This window comes from Apteryx mantelli, chromosome 1 (assembly GCF_036417845.1).
Source record: "Apteryx mantelli isolate bAptMan1 chromosome 1, bAptMan1.hap1, whole genome shotgun sequence".
Lineage (NCBI taxonomy): Eukaryota > Metazoa > Chordata > Aves > Apterygiformes > Apterygidae > Apteryx > Apteryx mantelli.
In genome coordinates, this window is record NC_089978.1 from 163,167,021 (window position 1) to 163,191,417 (window position 24,397).

General features: G+C 42.0%; 1 protein-coding gene across 2 annotated transcripts in view; it reads left to right on the top strand.

Moving 5' to 3' along the window:
• Window positions 1-351: 351 nt before the first annotated feature.
• ISX (intestine specific homeobox) overlaps window positions 352-24,397 on the top strand; it is a 29,566-nt gene continuing 5,520 nt past the window's right edge. Inside the window, exons 1-4 of one of the 2 annotated variants that reach the window (XM_013948095.2) lie at window positions 352-377; window positions 1,358-1,648; window positions 9,683-9,925; window positions 23,606-23,757. In XM_013948095.2, the coding sequence (XP_013803549.1) occupies window positions 1,471-1,648; window positions 9,683-9,925; window positions 23,606-23,757 (573 nt within the window). In that variant the 5' untranslated portion in view covers window positions 352-377; window positions 1,358-1,470. Of the gene's footprint in view, window positions 378-444; window positions 588-1,357; window positions 1,649-9,682; window positions 9,926-23,605; window positions 23,758-24,397 lie in introns of those variants that run through there. The other variant, XM_013948094.2, reaches the window with a different exon arrangement.

Here is a 24,397-nt window from a genome sequence, read left to right on the forward strand (position 1 = left end):
CTGTCACCTGGGGAGAAGCTTGATTAATAAAATCAGATAATTAAATATTCTTCAGTATGACTGACTGCACCATTTTTTACCTCTTTCATTGTTCTTCTTCCACCTCCCCTACCCGCTCTGCTTTTCCAGTATCTGGAATCTCTGGAAAAAAGCTGAAAGCCTTTCATCTTATCAGGTGTGGTTTATTGCCCCCTGGTTACACAGTAATTTTGGTCTTCGCTCCATGGAGGGATCATATGATGGGATATCAGCTCAAGAATTGTCAGTTTATTGGACAAATAAGGCAGGGCCTGCCAATACAATTATAAGAGCTTGATAAGCAAGGCACAGTGGAGAACCAGCAGGAGAAGGGAGACAGAACAGTAACAATTTAAAAGGTGAGGGGCAATCCCAGAAGAATATAAAAATACGAGGGGGGCAGGGAGAGGGAAGGAATGGGAGTGTATCTAACAGCACATTCTTCCTGGAATAAAAATTAACGAGAAGATAGAAATGGCTCAGGAAAGGAATCTTTGGCATTCTTCAGCATTGTCCAGGAAAACTTCTCCCTCTGCGATGGACACCTGACCAGGAGATGCAGACAACTGGTGGGATGATTATCATGTGGGTTTGCTACATAGCTCAGGAGAGAAAGAAGATAATGTTTTATCTTAAAAAGCATGGGAAGTGGGGGTACAGAGCACTAATTCCTGTTCCTAAGTGTGCTGCAAGGGGGGGGTTCTCTTTTTCTCTTTTGACTGACAAGATGGGATGGTGTTGAAAAGCACCTGTTTGGAAAGTTCAAAGGGTTTCCAGAGTTGAAGAAAAGAGAATTGAACCAAAGTTGACTGCTGTGGGGAATGGCTGAAGGATAACCTAGCAGTTACTGGTGACAGAGGTTTCTTCCTCCTTCCTGATACCTCCGAGTATGTGAGAGAAGCTTACAAGGTGCCTCTCTTGCTAGTAAATGGCACAGGGGACACATATTTGTTGTACGAATTATTTTCTTAAGTCCATAATAGTACAAAAGCAAAAGAACTTGTTGCAGGTTTCAGTTTGAAATCCAAAAAAGGAGGCTAATTGCCCAAAGGACAGGATTTGCCAATATGTAACAGCTCTTTCCAAGACATTTTTAGCCTATGTCTGTGAGGAACGCACCTCCTCCTGGAATGACAATGTGATTGCTCAGAGCTCTGTAAATCTGCACAGGTTGGGGGTTGTATGGGAGTGGGTGGGGCTGGTAAGACGTTTCATCCCCCACTCCTGATGCTATTTTCCCAGACATGGGAGTGTAATGCTTGGTCCCAAGCTGGCCAACAGAGGCATGTGTGTCCTCACTTGCGGGTTGCCTCTGTTTCTCCTTCTGGCACCTGTTTAGGTTGGCAGGGCACAAGTGGGGAGAAAAGCACACCTTCTCAGCTGTATGTTTGCTGGAGCGTACCGAGAGCAGGGAGAGCAGGCGAGGATTCTCTGTCCCACGACCGCTTTGGCATGAAGATGATGGACCCTCAGGAGCGTGCCAGCCAGGGGAAGCCCAGTCTGTCCTTTTCTATTGAGGAGATCTTAAAGAAGCCTTCTGCCAGGACCAGTCTAAACAATGAAACCAGGAACAGAAGTAACTATGCTGAGAGACCTCCAACCCTAAAAGCAGGATCACCACTGGATGTTGGTAAGTACCAGTTATAACCCTTAATGGAAATGCTCCTGGGTTTTTTTTTTCCCTAAAGCTATCCAGTTTGATTATGTAGAATTTTTATTGTTTAGCTTTTGCAGGAATCTGGGATTTCCCTGGGCAGGCACAACATATTAATTACATACACAGAAATAATCTTAATTTGCTTTCGACCTCACAATAGACTGTTGTCAGCCTTTGGTGGGATTTAATACATTATAAAGCCCCAAAGTCATTGGACAGGTGGTTATGCCACCTGAACAGTCACTGCAGGTAGCTCTCTTCAGTAAGAACATCCTGAGGTCCTTTCCTGTAAAAAATAAGTATACTCTTGTTATTAAAAAAAGAAAAATCCCTTGTCATAAGGAAGGACAAACATTCATACTCAGGAACCTAACCTAAAACTGCTGCAACTTAATGGAGTTGTTGAAATTTCACTTATACCAAGAGCAGACTGTGGTCTGGAATTACAGCCAAGACTCATATCCGTATCATTTTCTGATAAATCTGACCACTCATCCTCAAGCGGGAGAAATGGTCTGTAAGGGTAATGGTAGCTAAGGAGTGTTAGAACTCAATTGCTGGAAAAAGAAAAGAGAAAGCATCTGTGTTTAATCATTTCTCCTTTTTGTCAGGGACACTAGGTCCTTTCATGAACTAAATAAAACCAGCTAGTAGAGAATTGGCGTAGCTTCAGTCTTAGCAAACCAGCAAGTGCATTAGCCTTTTTGACTTCAGTTTCTTCAGTTTAGTTACTTTGGCCTTGAGTGCACTTTTACCCCCACAGAAATTGTCTTTTTAATTTCTTAAACAAAGATCAACAGCCAACATTTTCTGGATTCAGTACTTCTTTTTTTAATCTGCACCTTCTTTGAAAAGAAGATGGCTTATATACACAGACACATCCACCTAACTGAAAAACTTCCAAGAGTTTTGATGGAAAATTTTATTTTACCTGTTGCTCAATTGCTTTCAACAAAGCTTAATGCTATGATTTATTATTTGCAACACAGAGATATCCTTCATGGATCATGGCCCCATTTCACTGAATACTGGATACTGGGAATCCCTTTCCCAAAGAATGACAGCCTATGAAAACTTTGTGTATTAGCATAATTTCAGCTCTTTTTATGTCTGAAAATGGATTCTGACCTAGACTGGATAGCAAACAATGGCTAAATCAAGAAGGAAATTGCAGGAAGGTGAACACCATCCTCAGTAGTGTAATATTAGCAAGCCAGCTGGGTTAAAGCCCAGTCTCACTACTGCTGTGTCTCTACCATGCTTTGCACAAGATTTGCGTTCTTTTGTTCACCATATATACAGGGAAATTTCACTCACTCTGTATAGAGGTTGTGTCCTGACCGTGGGGCAGAGTCAGTCTACAACACGTCAAAGCCATGAGAGCTCCCAGTGTTGAGGCTGAGTACACAATGGCTGCTTCCAGGCCTATACCTCCAGCTTCCCATAGAAACCTTCATATGGGGGAGAGGGATAGCATGCCGTTCAATTTTCACGGAACCATAGAGTAATTCAGGTTGCATGAGACCTCTCAAGATCATCTGGAAGTCCAATCCACTCTCAGAGAAGGGACAATTTCAAAGGTAGACAAAGTTGCTCAGGGCCATGGCCAGTTTGTTGGCTGCTTCATCACTGGTATTGCTGAAGCAGCGCAGCACCAAAATGTTTTCTAAAGCTGCCAGTGCAGATCAGACCTTAACAACAGCAGCCTCAGGCCATATTTTAAATATGGTCCTGAAACAAGTGAGAGCTTGGTAGTTTGTAGGACTGGACAACGACAAACTAACCCCAGTGCAAGCACACTGGGGCCCACATGCTGAAGGAGCCCAAGAACCAGGCTGCCAAGCGGGGGGAAAAGCTGGAGTGAACACCGTGGGAGTGAGCTCTTGTGCACGGTTGCACAGAAGGTCCTTTCCAGAGGGCCCATGGCAGTCATTTTGTGTCATTCAATTCAAAGAGAGATATATAATGCTAACGAAAACAAAGTCAGTGTTTTTCATAGCATGGGCCATGCTGCATTTTAACAACATAGGACTCTTCTTTGTTTGGGAACAGAGAAATATGGCAGAGACAGGACCTTTTTATATTAACCATGTTTTGCGATGAGTACACTCAAGATAACCAATCCTGTTTCACAGACCACCTTAGTAAAACATGTCAGTCCAAGCACAAGGTCTAACAAATCTGTATGCACGATGTGCTGGGTTCATGGGATTGCATTACTGTACTGCCAGTGCTGTCTCAACCCCAAACTATTCCACCTGAAGGTACATTCAGTTTTTCACCTTGAAAACAATGAAGGCAGAACAACCAGGCCTTGCCTTTGACTTGATGAGTTGTAATTGCTCCCCACCTCCTCTAGTAAAAGGGAAGAACTAATCAACAAATAAATCAAGCACCAAAAGAAGAAACTTCATCACCTAGAGAGAGACATTGTAACTGTAGCAAGCAAATATGGTGATTCTTCCATCCCCTGCTTGAAAGCAAGATTAGTTTAATATACTTAAGGCAATGTAAAATGTTAACTAATAAAAATAATATATACACACAAACATTCACTAATCAGTCACTGAAGCAGGAAAAATATGAGAAAGTTGTAGAGCTATTCCAAAACATTGTTGCACATTGCTTTGGTAGTTGATCAGTGATTTTACAACAGAGGACAAAAATGGAGCTTTTTCACTGTTGGACAGTGACACTATTGGTTTCTTACTAACACCAAAGAGATGCCTAAGCTAATTACCCCTTTGCTTTCCCAGCAGAACTGCCAGTTTTTGCAGATAAGGTTTATTTCAAAACTGCAATACACTATGCTATACATCTTGGAATAATTGCTGTATTTCATCAAAGTCATTCAACTTTATGCCATATAACAGTGGAATTAAACAAGTTATGTAAATAGTCAGCCATATCTAATTTGGCTTGGTGCTGGCCAAGGACAGGGAACTGAAATAAATAAGGGAATTTGTTGGAAATTCCAGGATGGGATACAAATTCAACTGCTTTCCCAGAACTGTTCAGCAGCAGCAAAGAAGGAAGTATGATAGGTCAGGGCTGAGCCTCATCAGTTACATCTTATTATGTATTTTAAGAGTATTTCCCAGCTCCCATATGGTGTGTATCTGAGCTATGATCAACATGCAAGGACTGGCAAGACACACATTCCTGTGACTTCCATGAGGTGGACACTCAGGCCAGGAAGGATGATCCATCCAGTCTGCTGATCTAGACAGCCAAAGGGCTAAGACCACACTTGTCCTAAAATCTAAACTTAGCCATTAAGTGCTGAGGGGATGGGTGGGACCAGAAAAGCAGAAAATGCAGAATGTCAGAAATGAGGGACATAGACAAAGCTTACACTGGAGTCCATCCCCAAGGTAATCCAGGGGTGTTGGACCAGATGACCTCTGAAAGTCTCTTCTAACCTTAATTATTCTATGATTCTTCCACAAAAGGGATGTTGTGATGTACTGTGCCAGCCTCTTATGGAAACTGGGGCAAGACATGATCACAGATGTGAAGATCTCTGGGCTTGATCCCTAAGTCCACAGCTTTTCATGATTATATTTCCATTGGGATTTGGAATAAGGAATCTGCACTCTTCCTGCAGTGCCAATTGCAGTGTTAGCCATCTATGAGTTTACTACAAACATGACTACAAGATGGCCTGTGACCTGCAGTCTACTAAAATTTTCAAGTTTTTGAAAGACTCCTACCAAGTTAACAAAGAAACAGCAACCAAGAAGTCATTTTAGTGTTCAGAATGGATTTTCCCCCTCTTCTTTTTTCACAGAGCCTAGAAAGGGTAACCATGGCCTTTGCAAGGGACACAAATAAACACCTAGGAAATTCCAGTCTCTACCTAGTGCCAACTTTCTCATTTTAAACAGAGAAGACTAACAGATCTTATATGACGGGTGATCTGTTCAGTGGATTGGCTCTTCTTAAATTCATGAGAACTTTATTTCAATAGGCTTGAAAGTATGTCTGAAATGTTTGTTCTTTACTCCCCCAGTTTCTCTCAGTGAGGTTCCACCATCAAGAATTCCTTTGTCAAGTCAAAGAGAGCTTGGGATGGGAACCTTACCTCTGGGAAATTAACTGTAAGAGTAGTAATGGATACAGCAACTTTTTTATTGTGCTGCATTATGCCCCACTGTGTAAGGGGTGTGCAAATAAATAGGAAGACAGCTGCCACTGTGCATACAAATGTCAATATAGTGGTTGTTTACTTCACCCTTAACAACACTCCACCCAGATTCATTGCAAAAGAGGAAACAGATGAAGGAATATAACTGAACAGATACCACCTGGCCAACATTACCAATTCACCCCACCTATTACAAGGGAAACCAATCCACTTGGAAAAAAAAAAAAAAAAAAAAGTAGGTATAGAAGCAAGATTAAACCAGCACAATAAAAAGCTTCACTTCTCAGTACTCCCCAAAACCTGTGAGCTATGTTCAGGAGGCCTAAATTCTGAGGGGATCCTGACTAGTGCCAGACACTTCCCTGCTTGTGACCTTAGTGAGACTCTAAAATCATATGCCTGGGGCCTGCAACAGGCCTAACTCTCTCTTACACACAGAGGCTTAAATGGAATTTAGGCCTTCTGAAATAATCTCCTTTTCCAAAAAAAAAAAAAAAGAAGTTAATATCTTGCCTGTATTTTCCCACCCTTTCTTATGAAATTGACAGGCCAAAAAGGCCATTTTGAGCCAGGAGTCAAAGTCATTTCTGTGCATGACAGTAACAAATCTCTCATGTTGCACCAGCCTGAAATGTCATCACCATTTCTGCTGCTGCAAAAGAAAGAATAAAACTGCGTTCCCTGGAGGAGATTTTACCCACTCCAATTTGTAGATATCTTGCAGAGCTCTCTGTTGGAGTCATATGAATACACACTGAAAAATACTGTCTGCCCTAAAAAGCTGCCACTTCAGACAGTCTCCTTGCTTTTTCAAGAGGGCAAGCACCAGAGGAGGTTGCAATAGAAGCAGGAGTAGAACTTGGGGCTCCTTACTCTGAGATGTGTGCTTTAAACACAGTATCATCTATCTTTAGTCCCATCCTCCAGAAAACTACTTCCTTGATTTTTCCAGCCTCTCCCTAAGGTTCATGCTGCTCTTATTTGCCTATGTGATCTCAAACAACAGATCCTCCCAGTCCTTTTCACCACTTCACACAGACACTGGTATTTTCCCATCTGCCTAGGATGGTCTCCTGTTCCCTGCCTGTTTTCTCTTCTTCAGTCTATAATTATTCATGCTCATTCTATTCATGCTGATACATAAGTCATGCTCATCACTGGGGTATGTGACCATCTCAGAGAAATACTTTGGGGAGGGAAGGGTATGCATGAAGGAAGAAGACACTTGAGAAGACTTCTGTTGTATAGAAAATGCCAATTTTGTTCACAGGAAGCTTTGATCACTGCCCCTAAGAGCACCCTGGTCAGGTACCCTTTTGTCCTTCATTGCTGTAGGACAAAAGCATCATCAGGTCTCTAGCATATTTATCTTCACAGCATCCCATCTAGCATGGGAGTGCCACTGGCCCTCAATTTAGAGACAGGGGACTGAGAAATACTGAGCTAAGAAGTACCCCAATGCAGATGTCCTCTCAGTTCTTGGGCAAGTCATTTAACCTCAGGTTTATATTAGTGACCACTCCCAGGCCTATCCTTCTCCTTTACCCCACAAACATTGGTTCAAAGTCCAGCTATTTTCTCACCACAAACCTCAAAATGAATTGTTCCCAAATGAATTGAATGAGTCCCAGTTTGCACAATATACCTCTTACTAAGCCGCAAACACAGAACTGGACCTTGTATCAGGTTTTTAAAGTCGGCATGGCTGGGCGTCATGCAATTGTATTTCGAAGTCTCTCCAAAGATTTGTGATAATTTGAAAAGATAACATTTGAACAATCATCCCTTACTGGCATGAGGCTTTGGCTAATTTCCAGAGCTCCTTTAACTGTATTTCCTTCATGTCAGCTTCAGCACTCTGTGCAATTCCTATTGTGTGGGCTTTTACTGAGGGCAGAATTGGGCATTTTGCCTGCAGATGTTACAATTACCATTGCTCCAAGGCTGGTTAAAAATAGAACTTGTTATTTAGTCAAAAAAACAAAACTCTGAAAAGTCTAAAAAGTTAGATGCTTTGCCAACTCTAAATCCTGCAGCAGAAATAAAATATATATTAAAAAACAAAGTTTCTTCCTGTGCAAACTGTCAAGGGAGGGAAGGAAGCAAAGAGACAACAGACAGGACTGAAGGGTTTGCCTTGCTTGCACCAGGTTCAAATTCGACATGGTCACATCTGTGGCTATTTAGATATGAGAGAGGAGAGGGGAACAGCCACATATGCTGGACACCTCAGAGCCTAGATACAGGTCACCTCTCAGGAGTGCAGTCCCTTATTGCATCAGGATTTTAATGTCCTTCAGTGGTAATAACAGACAAATCTATGTTGTCACATTAGCTTCAGACTCACACTAATCATGCAGCCTAAACTCCCCAGTGGGTCTACGTTGCTTATGTGTTGCCTGTTACTTTGCTTTTCAGAGCAAAGAATTCCAGGCTTGGGGGAAAACTAAACCAAATTCTAGATTCATCCATTAAGGCAGCACAGACCCAGTTATCTCATCTCTAAAGAGTCAAGCCTGAGTCTTGAGTGCAGAGTGCAGTACCAATGGAAGCACATAAAGAATTGGAGCTCATGGTGAACCTTTAATATAACAAAGAGAAGTTCACAAAAAGGAGCTGGTAAGAGATTGGAAGTGTTTGGTGTGTCTCTCTTGAGATGTTAACAGCCATGGATAGCCCACAGTCTTGAATCAGAATGTTTCTCAGGGTGTTATATTTCAGTGCATGGCGCTCCAAGGCCCTCTTACCTTTATAAAGAAAGGTTTAAAGTGAGGACTCAGCCTACATTCATGAGGGTAGAAAATTATTCAGAAAGGTCTTTGCAGTGCCCCTGCTTCACATGAGATGGTGTTGTTTGTAACAAGGTACTGCCATAGCAGAAGGAAGATCATGGAATCTGCAGCCAGTTTCATTATCACTCTGGGGCAGGTCTCCTACCACGTCACTGCTGGTTATGGCTGAGGTTACCCCCAGCTCCCAGTGAGGTTGTCTTATACCACACTGTACAAGGCTCATGCTCAAATCCAAGCTACCCTTATGGCTGCATTTCATGAAAATGAGCCAATATGCACCTCCCTTATGTTTTCCTTGGCAACAAGACCATACAACTGATTTCATGGAGATGAGCTGGCTGTGAGCACCTTCCTAGATGTCATCAGTATCACCTGTCACAAATGCAGATGGGATATGTTGACAGCCTAAGCATAGGCTGCCTTTAGAATCATGTGATGCATAAATCTGAGCCGCAGGCAGCTCAGAGGTAGAAAAATGGACATATGGACCTGAATCAGGGAACACACTGAACTTTAGCCTATTCTCTGACCCGTCTTCCTATATGGTTGATGTACCTACTGAGACGTTTAAGCAAGGAGCAGACTTTTAAAAACATTTGGCATCCAGCAAATTCCATGGTGATCTTGCTGACAGATTTTCAGAACAGCTCCACATCTAGCATAATTACGAATTCTTCAGAAAAGCCAGGCACCAATTTGGATGCTAACATGGAAGCTTTCTTGATCATTAGGTCTTGTTTTCTTGCTTGTACAGTTCTCTATTGAAAATCTCTCACAAGTAACTTTGAAAGTATAAAGGTGGGAGGAATGGAAAACAGAGGTTATATTTTTGGAGCACAAACATTCGCCAAGATTGTGCCCTGAACCACAGACATCAAGCTAATGTCAAACTGGCATTGATGTACAGTACAGAAAGATTGAGGCCATTTTAACTACAATCAGGTCTGAATTGTTAAAGCAGCTAGACCACATCCACATTGTTTTTTTTCTTTTTTTCCTACAAACTAGAAGGTGCACTGAATGATAGTTGCTTTATCCAAAGCTTTCCTTGTGCTGTGTCCTTCACAGATTCCAGCAGCAGGAGTCAATTAGATAGTGAATTACCTTCAGTCAAAATGTTTCACCGAGCCATGTGCGCTACACCCACAGCCAAGGCCAAGATAGCGCGGTCAGCCTACTGCAGGAGCCCTACTGATTGCCCGGCTTTCCTCCTGGGTGAGGACAGAGGATGTGAACACCTAGAAGGCAAAAGAAAACATGAGGAGGAGGAAGATCAGCTGTGTGATTTCCCAGCAGACCATCCACTTCATGGTGAGTGCCTCTAGATCCAACTTTCTCCCAGAGTGCCCAAAAACACAGTTTTTATCTTACATGCTGTTACATGGCAACACCTAGCAACAGATGTCACAAATATTTCTACTCCTAAACTCCTGGCTGAGTCACAGGGATGATTCTTCAATCTCGCCATCCAAAGCATGGACAGCCATCCTTTGAGCTAAAGTACTAGCTCAGACCTGTCAAGTTCTACCAGTTTTAGTGGTAGGAACTGCCTTATATGTTAGTCTATTGCCCTCCTACTTTGGGTGGGGATCTACGGAGTTACCAGGAAATGGGCATTGCACAACCTGGGGAGCAAGTCAACTGAACGTGCCGAATCAGCTCCATGTGTTCTGTACACCTTGGACCCACTGCACAGGCTATGGAGAGGTCATCAGCTTGAGCATAGGCAAACTGTTGATGTGCAATAGGTCTGGCATGTAGGATGCGTCAAACACATTTTCAGACCTGACCATGTTGGCAGGTCTGCTAATTTCATTAGTGTGAGCAGTCGTAAACAGCAGTCTATGACTGAGCCTATGGCTCAGGCACAGCAAAGGCCAATACCGATATACTTTGCCAATATGTTACACAGAGACTGTGTACATAGCAGGACCTGTGGTAGCTGAATGAGACAAGTTCCTAACAGACAATCTGCAATTCATTAGTAATGTATGACAAAAATTGCCTTAAGTTCTTTGAGTTTCAGAAAGGGTTAATAGAGACCAACAAGTGTAGAGACCTACGCTTGATAAAACAGGTTCTTGGCAGCAGCAATGAGATGTTTCCTGCATATCTGGTCACTCCTTTCTGAAACAAAAAACAGTGCAATTTCAATGAAGACCACTAAGTGTTCTTTATGAGCTTGTGTGACTGCAGACAGCTTCCTCAGCCCATATTCTTTAAGTCAGAAGGGGAAACATTTCTTCCTGTGAAATGCATTTGAAAGAAAAACCTCTTTCCTGTTGCTGCTATGGTATATGTGAGTCCTGTGACGAACTGCCATTACCTCCTCCTTCCCCACAAGATGAAGTCTGTCTTGATGCAGGGGAGGCATAGTAAGATAACCAGATATTTTAGCCCACCTCTGCTCATCAGACAGCTGATGACAGCAGGGCAAAAGTGCACATTGACTCCTTGAGCAAGAGCCAGGGCTGAAGTGCTACTACCACTGAGAGGAGAGAACAAAAGAGAGCAGAGAGGGAAACCCAGGCAGGAATGGTGCAAAACTGGGCTTGCAGCTTCTGCAGCTGTTGTTTCCAGAAGGGTCTGTTCCCCTTCCTTCTCACACTGGCTTTAGCTACTGTCCCCCACACCCCAGTATTCCCTCAGCAGCTGCTTTTTTGCCTTGCCTACTTTGCCTATGTTTTCAGCCAGCCCTGCCATAATATGTATCTGGCACTCAGAACTTCCTCTAAGTGTTTAAAAATGAGTATATTTTATGCTGAAGGGAATCCCAAGCCACATGGAACACATATGAGTTAGGAGGTAGCTTTTCTATGGTGACTGGGGAGGGAAGCTGGGCCCCAGTGTCCAAGCTCAGCACGCAGCCTCATTGACTCACACAGTGTTGAGTACCGGCAAAGCAAATGGGAAGCAGGTAATTACCCACATAAAAGTCAGTTGAGCTGAGCAGATCCTTTCAATGACAACTTATATTTTAAACACATTTTAACAAAATCCCTCTGTTCCTGGTTGGCAGTTGGGTTTTGAAACCCAGCAGAGGTTTAATAATCTGCCATTTTCTAGGATACCGGTTCCTGTGGTTGCTGAGCTTTTGACAGAAACTGGCTGAAGGAGGGGGAGGATCCTAAAGGACTGGATTGGCATTTTCCCTGCAGCACACAAACAATGATGCTTCAGATCCAGTTCACACATTGTGTCATTCTTAGCAGAGAGCTGGAGCTCATAAGCTCCAGCATCCTTTCTCTACTTCACATTAGGGCAGAAGGGCTGCTGGCTCTTTTACTCCTGCCTCTGGCTGGGGCTGGAGTCATCTTTCCAAGGTGTGGTCAGTAGCAGTATCTCCAGAAAAGGTAGATTGACAGCCACCTTGGGGAGCGGTCTATAATCCTTACAGCTTGAGCCAATAGCTAATAAACTTCTGTTTCCATTCACTCTGCAATGCTTCAGATAAGCTGTTGACACGGTAGCTATGGGCCTGTTAGAGGTCCTCTAACAAGGTACCAAGGTGGTGCCAAATCCCCAATGCATAGGTTGCCTACAGAAATTACGCCCTGAAGCAGGACCAGCCTCAGGGCTAGGAAAGTCTCTCTGCTCTTTCTGCCTTGAGGGTATTTATGGACGCTACCAGTCCCCTGGAAAGCTTCTGACATAGCAGACATTAGCCTTTAACTGGGGGATTCTTCAACCCTTTCTCACAGACTGCCTGTATCTATATAAAACACCTATGTAATCTGCGAAGAAGGTCACAAGGCTCCAGCTAAGTATACTTGTCTGTGGAGCTGTCAGAGAGCAGAAGAAATCAAGCATGTTATAAAATCCTCAGGGAGGGAGGAGAGCTGGGGTTTGTTTGGTGGTTTTTTGAATAGGAGGAGAAAAATAAAAGAGAACACTGAGACTGTTTTGGCAATACGCGCCTCACAGTCAGGTGGTTTGAGATAGCAAGAACACGCTGACCGTGACTCCTAAGTGTGGATTAGGAATGTACCTCGAGGCCAGCCCATAACACTATAGTGTTCCTAGAAACTTACTTTTCCCACAAGATGGCCTCTGCCACTAAGCAATTTAGAAATGCAGTGCCATTTAAACTAAGCAGAATTATGTCCTTATCACAAACCATTTACAGAAAGCAATGCCTCCTGCACTTTGACATTTGAGACTGCATTGTCAGCAAAAAAAAAATGCCCTCAGATGCTAGAGATATGCTTACAATGACATTTAATTTTGCTAAACCCCTATTTGAATTTGGAAATCATCATTCTGAATGTGAATGCTTTTACCTGTTTCCTTCTGCATGAAAAGCTCAGCAGAACTTTTTCAGAAGGCCTGGCTCTCAGAAGCAGTGATAGTGAAACATGTTTCAGGAGACCAGCATGAGAGAGGCCTTACTTTGGAGCCATGGATACAGACATTGCTTGGGCGAGATCTCTGTGAAATGGCTCACTTCTGCCATTTTGCCATGTGCAATCATCATAGCTGCCAGGATCTTCAAGTTAAGTACAAGCAGGGCAAACTCCTGTGGCAGTCAGGCCCCGTGACAGTAATGTGTAAATGCCTAAGTTAAATATTGATCTCCTGCTTTTGTTTTAATTCCTTCTTTCTGCTCTGTCTGTGTAAGATCGTTGGGACTTGACCAGTTCAGTAAAGCCAAACACCAGAGCTTGAGAGGATTACACCCCATCATGCCTGCCTGACCTACAACAGCTTCTGCTGGATACTGCCACATACTGGATTCCAGCCTAGTTCAGATCTTTATGAGCAATTCAAATATTTTCTATGCATGTTGGGTCTGATTTTTATATATATATATTTTTTGCATCTTGTGTAACTTTTTATACAAGGCAATGGATGACTGTGCCCAGCATTGCAATTATTTCATAGGCTGTTAAGCCAGAGTGATGGTTCCAGTCCTCTGCTTCAGCTACAGGGCAGCTAGGGCCTTGGAGAAGCAAGACAGATGCATCACTTTAAGACTTTGATGCATGTCTAATCTTGTGGGATTTCTTCTCTGGGCAAAAATTCAAGCACAAGGTATGTCAGGCTTCCATAAATGGTGTTGGTTCCTAATTCTTCCAGAAAGTGGGCATTTTAAGGCATGGGAACAACTGGACAGTGTTATTTCCTGCAGCCCATGCCTCCACTATTCACTGTAGTCCTCTGTCATAGTGAATCAACATCACTCAAATATTTCCACAGCAGAGATCCTCTGACTGTGAGCTCAAGGGTCTTTTTATTTCTCTGATAGTTTTATTATTATAATAGCATCTTTGACCTCAAAGCATATTACCAAATTTCAGTGATAATCATAAAGACACTAGGAAATACAGAGATGATCCCTGTCCCAGAGAACCTCCAGTATAAGTCACATCCTTCTGTTCTGATGCCAGTTGCAGGCATTTTTAGCTTAGCATTTACGTTTTCTTTGAAGCCATAAGTTCATTTGTAGTGTTCATTTGTGGACAATATGGTCAAATCCCTGTATCTCTGTGAAATGCCATAGTTTATCACTCACAGAACAGCCTTTTCCCCAATATGCTGACTTATCTTAATGCATTTATAAAACACTTAAGAGACAATGAGGCACTGTATAATCACAATCCCAGATAAACATCAGCTGCCCAGAATATGCCAATGGAACTAAGAAAAAAGAGCAAAAACATCCCATTGTCCTGCAGAACAAAAGGAAGCAATTCTAAATGAACAGGAAGGGGGGGGGGGATAAATGCCTATATATATAATTTAATTGCCATTAGCTGTCTCACCAGTCTTCTGCCTGTCAGTGTAAATAGTCCCTGCAGCCATATGTCTCTGAAGTACAATATTCCTACATAAATTTAGAAATGCAGTAGACTATTGTCCTTGTTTTGGTGGCTTTATCGGAGGCATTGTTGAAGGCTGGTTCTTTGTTTTTCTCCCTCTTTCAAGACTGACTGTGTACAATCACACCCTGTACATTAAATGGAAGGCATGAAACCTCAATCTTTTACTCCCACCCTCCAGACTACGTTCATACACAAGTCTCACTAATATGAGTAAGCACTGAAGTAAGCAAAACCATTGATAATTGAAGACTATCACAAATTTTGGTTGTGTTGTTTCTTTTTTTGTTTGTTTGTTTTAAGTAAAGCAAATACAGCATTCAGTGCTTCCCTCCAGCAGCCCCTTTTTTCCTGGGAATTTTGGATCTAAAGGGCACATTTCACAGGACTCAGAGGTTAATTTGTTCCTGCTAGTTAAATCCGTGTAATGTGACCACTTGTAAAGTTGATGGCACATCTTGGTAAGTTTATTTCAAAGGTTTTAGGAGTACTTATTGGCTTCTCCCAAATGTATAAGAATTTTTCATTACATCCCCAGGATCTGGTATTTTTAATTACTCTTCTTTAAAGTTGAGAGCAGGCCTTTTATCTACTATACTAGCAAGTGCTTTATGCTGAAATGGGAAACAGCAGAGACTACATACGAAAATAATGATGGAAGTATGCTTTCCTGGAGGGAGCAGAGACTCTGAGACAGGGATGTAAACAAGTGTGCCTGACTGATGTCTATAGGTTTGCAGGTACAAGTAATCACAAAGAGCAGGAACAAAGTAGAAAACAGGCTGGCTGTTCAACTTGCGGTAAGCTCAGCTTTCTCTGAGAACAAACAGTTGTTTCTTACAGAGCTGGTTGACCAGAGAGTGTGGGGAGAGCAGTGGGGAACCTATTTTCTACTGTGGGAACCATTACTGGATTAGGTTGGTCACTTCTCTCTCATTATTCACTGTTTGTGAATAAACATGCACCTTTAGGGTGCAACTGCAGAACCTTCACAGAGGATAAGTTTCAAGCCTGAGATTTAGTTGAGTGGGGAAACCACACTTATAACTACCCAACAGCGTTTGAAACACCATTATCTCTTTGCTGGCAGATGGAAAGAGTTAAATTCACCAGGGGGTCAGGCTGATGGTGAGCACCATCCTAAGCAATGAACCGTCCACATGGACCATTTCACGTATGCCATCTCCTACCAGCTGATTCCTCTGAAAAGTAGACTAAGTAGCTCCCCTGGCCTCCTCCTTGTCTTCTGGTGGTTGGTAAGTCCTGCTGGCCTGCACAAGAGAAAATTACCTCAGGTGAAAGGGTAAAGAAATGTGACAAACTTTCATCTTCACTCTGGAACCTTGGGAAGGCTGCACAAAGGCAGGTGGTCTTGTTTCCCCTGCATATATGCGTTCAAGGGGCAGGCTGCGTACACTCCTGCACAGACCACATAGCAACCAAGTCTCAGATAAGTCATGTGCAATGAATGTGTTGATGGGCACTTGTTTTCTGACATAGTTTCTTAGCTGAACAGACTTGAGAAAATCCTTTTACTCCTGTGGCCCTTGAGTTTTCCTGTCTTTAAGATAATCATTCTTATCGCTGCTTAGTTTTGTGGAGGAACAGTGCTTTGCAGGAGGTAGGCATTATTATTTTATACCAATGTGGGCGGATTTTGAAGGAAGCTAGTGTTTGAAAGGGGTAGGATTTTCCCTGTCGCTCTTTCCCCCATACAGCATGTGCACATCTACTTGTTTGTGCCCTTTTTTCTCAGTTTGAGAGTTCATTATGTGAACAACAGAGTATACAAGGTGCTTGCTCTTCTGCTAAAAGCAAACTGGCTATCAATTACCATTAGCCATCCTGAAAGCACTTGATTTGATTATTTAGTTTTCATGCCTGGTTTCTCTTCCCTTGCTCCTTACATTTTTATCAGTTGAGACTTAGTAGATCCCATACCAAAATGGTGCTCACTGTGTAATGGTTTCTCACTGAAGGAGAAAAGAGCCACAGTACAGCTTGTCTAAACTGGTTTCTGGCCTGGTATTTTTTAGCATTCCTGTCTCACTGCCTGAAGAATGTACCTTTCTGTTTTTCAGTCTTGCTGTCAGGTAATTAGGCACTGTTATTCTGTGCCTGGGTGAAAGGCAACTTTCTGCCAAAGAGTTTTGGACTGAAGGGAGGGAAGTCAAGCCTCTAAAAGTTTGAGTCCTGCTGCTCTGCCTCAACTTCTGCAACACCTCAACAGCCAGCAGCTGGATGCTAAATGCCGCACCTTGCTAACAGGAGGCTCAATCCAGAGCACTTGTATGTATCCAATTAGGATCAGTCTCACTGGCTATGCCAGTCCCTCTTAACAAGAGGTGAGGAACCACTTTAATAAAGATTAACCACACTGCCATACTCCTACCTAACTATTGCAGCACAAGCTCTTTTGAAAGATGTGAGCTATCTTTTTAACTAGGAGAGGGACTGCCGCAGACACATCTCTATACATAGACAAGCACATTTTTTCCTAACGCCATCAGCACTCTATAATAACTCTATCATAGAATCTCAACTGTTTTTGCTGTGAGGCTTAGCCACCATGAACAGAGTGTCACCGCAAAAGTACAGTGTTAGGAAAAGCCACAGGAAAGAACTCTCTAGGAGACTCAAATATCTATAACTGGTTGAATTAAAAGGAAGAGAGAGAAGAACTTCGTTTAAAGAGGCTAAAAGGGAAAAACAGAAACCAAACAGATATAATGAGGCCCTTTGTCATTGCTCCTGAGTTTCTTTTTGAGAAACAAATGATACAGCCAAATTTGTTACACAGAGAATAGAATATTTCTGAGGATACATAGCTAAAGCCACTGCTTACTTATGTAACTGCTTTCTCTCTTCTTGTCAAAGAAGAGGCCAAATCTTTGGATCTGGTTATCACATGCAGCGAGAGGGTGTTTGTCCAGAAATGACAGAGGATTGCAGCAAGATTCCACCAGTTTTCATCTGCCTAGATTACATACTTCAAAGCAAAGAAGAAGTGTCAGCACTGACCTCTAGCCCTTCTCCTGAGGTTTTGTTTCCAGTGTATGAACCCTCATAATGAGACCAAGTAGGCTTGATACATTCTTAATCTGCTAATGGACTAAGTGCAAATGGGAGATGCAATTGCAGCACTGCAGACGCAGATCTCCCTGACACAGCATGTATCTAGCCAAGACACAGCAGCACAGGGTGCAGCATAGGTTATTTGCCTACTACAGACCACTGTCTAGAATGAACTTGCCAAAGCATGGTGTTGCTGCAGCTACACAGCTTTTACCCAGCAAATTCAGGTACCAGTAGCAGTCTTAGGTATTGCCTGCTCGTACATTTGATATCTTGTTGTTGTGTTATTACTGGGTGGTAGAAACAAGTCATTATATACTAAGCCAAAATGGTGTAAGCAAGCATTGTTAATCAGACCCTTTGAGCTGGAATAGTATTACGGCCTGAAATGCTGTGGCTTTTTAGGAAAGGAATGTTCAGATGACTGTACTTCATGGAGGTATTTAGAGACCAGAGATCACATAATAAAGTAGGCTGAGAGGGAGGTCATCTGGTCCAAACCCCACTCAAAACAAGGCCGGCTTAAATCAGGTTGCTCAGGGCTTTGCGTAGTCAAGTTTTGAACTCCAAGGATGTATATTTCACAACTTCTCCAGGACTCTCTTCCAGTGTCTGATTACCCTCCTGGTGAAAATATTTTTCCTAATATCTAATCAGAATTTCCCTTACTGCAACCTGCACCCATTGTATCTTACTCTTTCTCTGCCCTTCTCCACGAAGAGCCTCTATTTCTATGAAGTTCATGTGTTTCAACTTGCTCCAAGTGTGATCTCATAATAAAACCAGATCCACAGAGGGCAAAAGTTCTTGTTACTGAATTTAAAGGAGCTATACTGCATTATCAGTTTGAAGAATCTAGCCCTTCCAATGTCAACAGTAAGGCAACGTATAGACAGCCTTATCTCTAAGCATCAGTAAATGCTGACATATTTAACTGTATGGTATTTTCGGGCTTGGTTTCAGCAATCAGCTAACCTGCAAATGACTTTCACAGAGCATAAAAGCACACTTGAATATCCCCAGCTTTTACACAGAAAGTAGCTCAGGAAACTCAGACAGAGTCTTATTTCCCCAGAGACTCTACAGCCACGTCTGTAAAGCCAATGTTACACTTCCAACACTTTCTAGTCTTATATCTTCCACACACATTCTTTATTAGACTGTAATTCTGAATGCTGTTGTTTGCTATGGGATCTCTAAGCTAAGGTCCCAAGGCAAAGGAAAGTATCAAAGCTACAGTCAGAAAAGTTTCTTCTTGCAAGGAAAAATGCTAACATACAGTCCCAGATTTTTTCTGTTTTTTCATAGATTTTTTTGAAACAAAAATAGAATGACTGATTACTTATAGTAAAAAATGTGCTCTTCCAGCTTTCCTACTGGCAAAAACCTTGATTAGTTCACAGGAATCTATTTTGCCAGCAATTTAATTTTATTTCCAGTTGAAATCGAAGGCTGTCCTGTCTCTACTGGCCCATCACTGACCTCAGATTATTTTATTTTGTTCAATCGGATGAGTTCCAGCTTTGAAAATCTGGATTCAGTAGACGTGATACTTTTGAGCACTGCATAGATGCTTCCCTTACGTAAGCATGTGGTCTGTAAAACAGTTCACCACGCCCTTTCAAGATGGACAAATGTAGAGAATGTAAGAGTGCACTGATGCAGGGAGTTCTTTTGCTCATCACCAAGTTATATGGGTCATTTTTGTACTAAAGAAGCTGATATGAGACACCAGCAACTCAAGGGCCTATTCTCTCTGAATCCTTGCTATCTGGTCCTGGACAATTCTCAGCTGCCAGTGTGACAGAGAACATTAAGAGATGATCTGGTAGTTCTGTTCCCCAACCCCTCTCCATCACGATTTAAAATACCATGTGTCTCAGGAGAATGGGCCAGGCTCTCAGGTGCATTAAGACATCCCATCTCCACTAAAAGTTTCTGCTCCAACTAATACCAGCTATGCACAGTCTTGGTCTTCTCATTCTCATATATTTCTTTTAGGGGAGATTTTGCAGCTCCTTATATAGACTCTTGAACTTCACTACTGAGTTTGTTTCACACCATATCTCTCTAGAGATGGTACTGCATTGCTTGTTACACCTGATTTCTTGAGTCTATCTAGGTTGATTAATCCAATGAACTCTGCACCCAGTGTCATGCCAGCAGTCAGAACTTCTTAAGCTGGTAGCCATGTGTAGATATCCATGTTATTGTCTCTGTCCCAGGTGTGTATGACATAGTCTTTACAGAACAGAAGCCCTGCAGCTAGTATGGTCTAATAATGTAAGCAATTCCTTTCTAGATTGGGTAGTATCCTCTGGTTTGGGCACTAAAAGTCTTGATTTTAGCTTTGATTCCACATTATTAGGTGATGGTGATAGCTGACATGTCTGCACTGGCAGGCAAGAACTACTGACTGCTAACTGTTTGTATAGTGCCAACTGCAATGGGGTCTTGATCCACCTGGTCTTTGGCTTCACTTCATTCCTATCATAGTCTACTTTAGCTATCCTAATTCTATAGGGTCTGGTCAACGTATAAGGCAGAAAGTTTTATACTGGACTAAAACACTTTGCTTATTCTGATGGAATACTAAAATACACTTTTTCATTTGGTATAATTTCTTAGATTTTAAAATGTCAGTAGTTCCTTTCTTTTTTTGTATACTCATAAAATCGTATTTCAGTTCATTAATCAAATACATTAAAAACACACACACACAAATGGATTATTTTGCTAATTCAGAAATTTTTCAGGAGGGAGGGGTTGCTGTTTTTTCTCCTGCAGGTTTTCTGACTGTTAGTGCTGTTGGGAACATAGGAACAAAGGTGGTCCCAGTTTGAGCTCCAGAACTCGTGGATCACTTCATCCACTCTGGAAATGTTGGAGGTAGATTGCAGTTTCCCCAGGTTTAGGGAGCCAGTTTCCCATTCTGGCAAGATGCGGGAGCTCAGATCAGTGTTCAGGGAGACATATAAGACATCTCAGGGAGACTTTAGATGTCTGAGATGAGGTCAGGGTCAGGGCAAAATTCATTTGTTGTCTGGATACTCTGTTTGAATTGCCCTGTACTAAAGAAATATAAATACCGTATTTGTAGTGATACAAATATAGCAGAGGGATTCTTTACAGCATGACAGAACGTGGTGTACTTGACAAAAATATCACCTCAGTACTCAATCTTACCTGTCTACAGTATCTCCCAGGAGTATATGAAGGCCAGCCACCACAGAGACGTGTGAAGTGAAAATCTTCCAGACAAGAGACACCATAACAAACTAAGTCAACACTGCCATATCCACAGTGGACTTAGTGTCCTGAGATTCATATTCTCTGCACTGATAGTCTCTATTTCCCTCTTATTCCATATGGGAATAAATTTGCCTTTCCTTACAGCAGTCTTCTGGGAAGGTTCAAGCTGATGCAACTTTGTAATCAGGGCTTCTAGGAGACATAAGCCCATTGCTATCTTCAGTATATATGCATAAAAATATTTCTCATTTCAGATCACTGCCCCAGTAGTGTCAGCCAGATTCAATTTAAATAGCATGACTGAAGCCAGGGATGCAGTCTAATGAGTGGTACTTTGATAGACTGGTGAAAAATCCAATGATATTTAACTGTGTTGAACATGAGCTTTATTAAGTTGTTCCTGAGATATGGGAATATTGACAGTGTTTATGATAAATGACGCTCCTCACCTATTCTTGTATGACTGGTTTCCATTTGAAAGTGTCTGAAGTGTTTAAAAAGGATGAAATACTCACAGTGGCATATATTCACTTACTGATCCCCAAATATTGTGTCCTAGGCATCTTCCTACAAGTGGATGGACAGAATTATTCATTCCTTGTTTTCTGTGTCAGCATGGTCACAATGAGGTTTCCATTACAGAATGAAAGATGTCATTTCTGGTTGGCTCAGAGTCCAATTTATATTGGCCAGGATGTTTAGTTACCTTTTTCACTGATTTAGCCCCCAAAAGGAATAGTTTATGCTAATGGTGGAACAAAAGAAAAAATAAGAGCAAAAAATCTCTTTGACGACTAAGCTAACTTTCTCTGGTAACTGTTTCCATTAGGAAGTATATTTATCTAGTTACAAGGTATGAATTGGTAGTTCTCATTAGACCATGGAAGACCAAAAGCAATTACTGAAAAGGGTCATTTTCTCCAGCAACATGGTGTCTTTGCCAATTACCTCAGGTCATTGAGTAGCAAGCTCATCATTGTCAACGGTGAGATTAGAATTTTTATGCTCCTATCAGGCTGCAGTTTGCAAGCTGAGTAGTAAAAAAAAAACTGTGACTCACAACACTTATGCTACGGCTTTTTTACACTGATCATTCAACATCAGCTGGAAAATTCTCTGTTTGTGCACCAGAAAGCCAGGCTTTGGAATGGGGCTGAACTCCACATTCTGCAGAACAGCTGCCTTACAGCTCACTTCTGCTATTCCATTCTCCTCCTCCCTGCAAAACATTAGCCCTTCAGCATCAAGTCAGACCAACCCACACCTGATTTTAACTTATACCAAATAGTGCACACAGTTCATGATCTAAATAAAATGCCCTGGTGTAGGAAGGCATTTCAAAATGGTGTAGGAGTACTGAGGGAAAAGCATATTAGGGTGGTCACACTGCAGCAAATTAGGGAGTGGAGCAGTCTAAGAGTTCCCTGAGGTATTCTCACCACCTGAAGGTCTCCATACACTGGTCTGTGGGTTTTAAGGTCACTGCTTTGCAGCTTTTATGGTCAAGCTCTTTCAGAAGGTCACCACACCACAAAAGTGCAATCAGGAGACCACCATGGCTTTTCTTTGTGAGGTAGCATTTTTAAAGCAACTATCACACTGCTTACCAATTGCAATGGAACTGTTGACTATCACTATAAACACTGCTGAAAGAATGATAGGGGAAGAGAGCAGAAGCCAGCTGGTCAATTTGGAGTGGATTACTTGCCTCTGCGTGTTCATAGTCTTTGGGTGTTTTTTGATTTTGCTGGCATATAAGAGGAGCATAGTCATCAAACTCAGCGGAGTAACAAAGGAATAAAATCTAGTCATAAATTCAGAATCAGGCCAAGCAAATATCCACTTACATTGTAATTTCTCAACAGCTCTGAGCTTGTGTACCATGGAGCTTGGGAGTCAGCTGCTACAGAGTAGGGCTAGATGGACTGGCTTGGGCATGGCAGCAGGGTGAAAAGGAGGGAGCAATGTTGCTGAAGGATATTAGAGGGCAAGGAACAGCTGAAGGTTTCTGGTCACAAGGATACAGGGGAAAGCAGTAATGTGGTCCTCGGGTGGTGGGACAACAGTGATGTTGATGGTACTGTGGGTGACTGTTAAGGGCAAAAGTGACAGCATTCACTCATGGTTCCCCTTCTGCCCAGAAAGATTCATGATCTTCTGATTAGGGAGAAATTCATACAAAATTTAGGAAAACATGGATCTCTATTTTATTTAATAAAAGGCTGCAGGTGAACTTGGATATTCAAACTGCTCTTCTGAGTGTGTTATACTTCAGAGCTTGAGGAAAGCTTAGTATGACCAGTATGACAGGAAAGGGGATAGGGATGGAAAACTTATGAGCTGAAAGAAAGATGGTGTTTAATTACGGGCCCGAGAACAGTATCAAGGCAAAATGGAGCGAACTAGTTATTCATTCCCTTTTCATTAAGGGTTTGTTCATAAATGGTTTGTAAAGGATTATGAATTAGAAAGAAGTGTTGTCTGCATGTGATAGACATGAGCAAAAAGGGGCCAAAGGTCTGTCTAACACTAACTAATTTTGATGGCAAACCCATCACGGGGACAGAGTCATTAAAACACATTGGTTGTGTAGCTGTTGACACACAATGGATCAATGAAATCAGCACTGGAAATGGACACCTTTCACCCCTTGAATGATGGGGTCCACATTCAGTGCTGGGTCAAGAGATGGTCACCTATGGTAAGCACATCTCTAGAAGGTGTTGTAGATGCTAACCCCACTGCACAGCAATTTACAGAAATTTGATTCCCTGAATATTCTTGTGGCCCTGTCTGAATAAACCCCTTCTTTATAAACTGCAATTACCTTTTCTTGTTTGCACAGATGAGAGGAAAGGGAAACGGAGGATCCGGACAACATTCACTGCTGAGCAGCTCCAAGAACTGGAGAAGATTTTCCAAGTGACTCACTACCCTGATATCCATATCCGCAATCAGCTGGCAGCAAAGATCAATCTCCCAGAAGCCAGAGTGCAGGTACATTCTGTATTCAGGAGGCTAAGTTCACCACACCAATTCTTTATTCAGGATACATTCTTAATAGTTTATGCCTGGGTGACACCTTTAATGAAATAGGTGATCTCTGTGTAACCTGACAGAGAAGGCCAGTATCACTGTTCTCCATTTACAAATAAGGAAAATGTATTTGTCACCCAAATAGGATTAAACAAAGGGTTAACAGAAGCTCTAAGCATATTAAATGCATAACAAATAGGAGTTACAGATGGTTATGGTCAACCTGTTGGACTCTGTAACAACAGAGCAGCCACTTATGAAAATATTTATTAATCATTTATCAATCTTTTATAGACTAATGTAGATCTAGTATAAACTGTCATCAACATTCCTCTTCTGCAGGATCTTGAAAAAGTGAAAATAATTGCACAAATGCAAATGCTCTCCTCCTTTTCTGTATTTTGATAACACAGACTACAGATACTCTGTCTATAATTTCAGTGCATGGAAACTAACCCAGTCCCCTGCAAGCTGTAGTGCATTCTTGTTGACTGAGCTCAAAATCTAACCCCATACACTTACTGCATATGAAATCTGCTACATTAAAATACACATATCACTGTGTTTTGGAAATTAATGTTGTTTACCAGTCACTGTCATG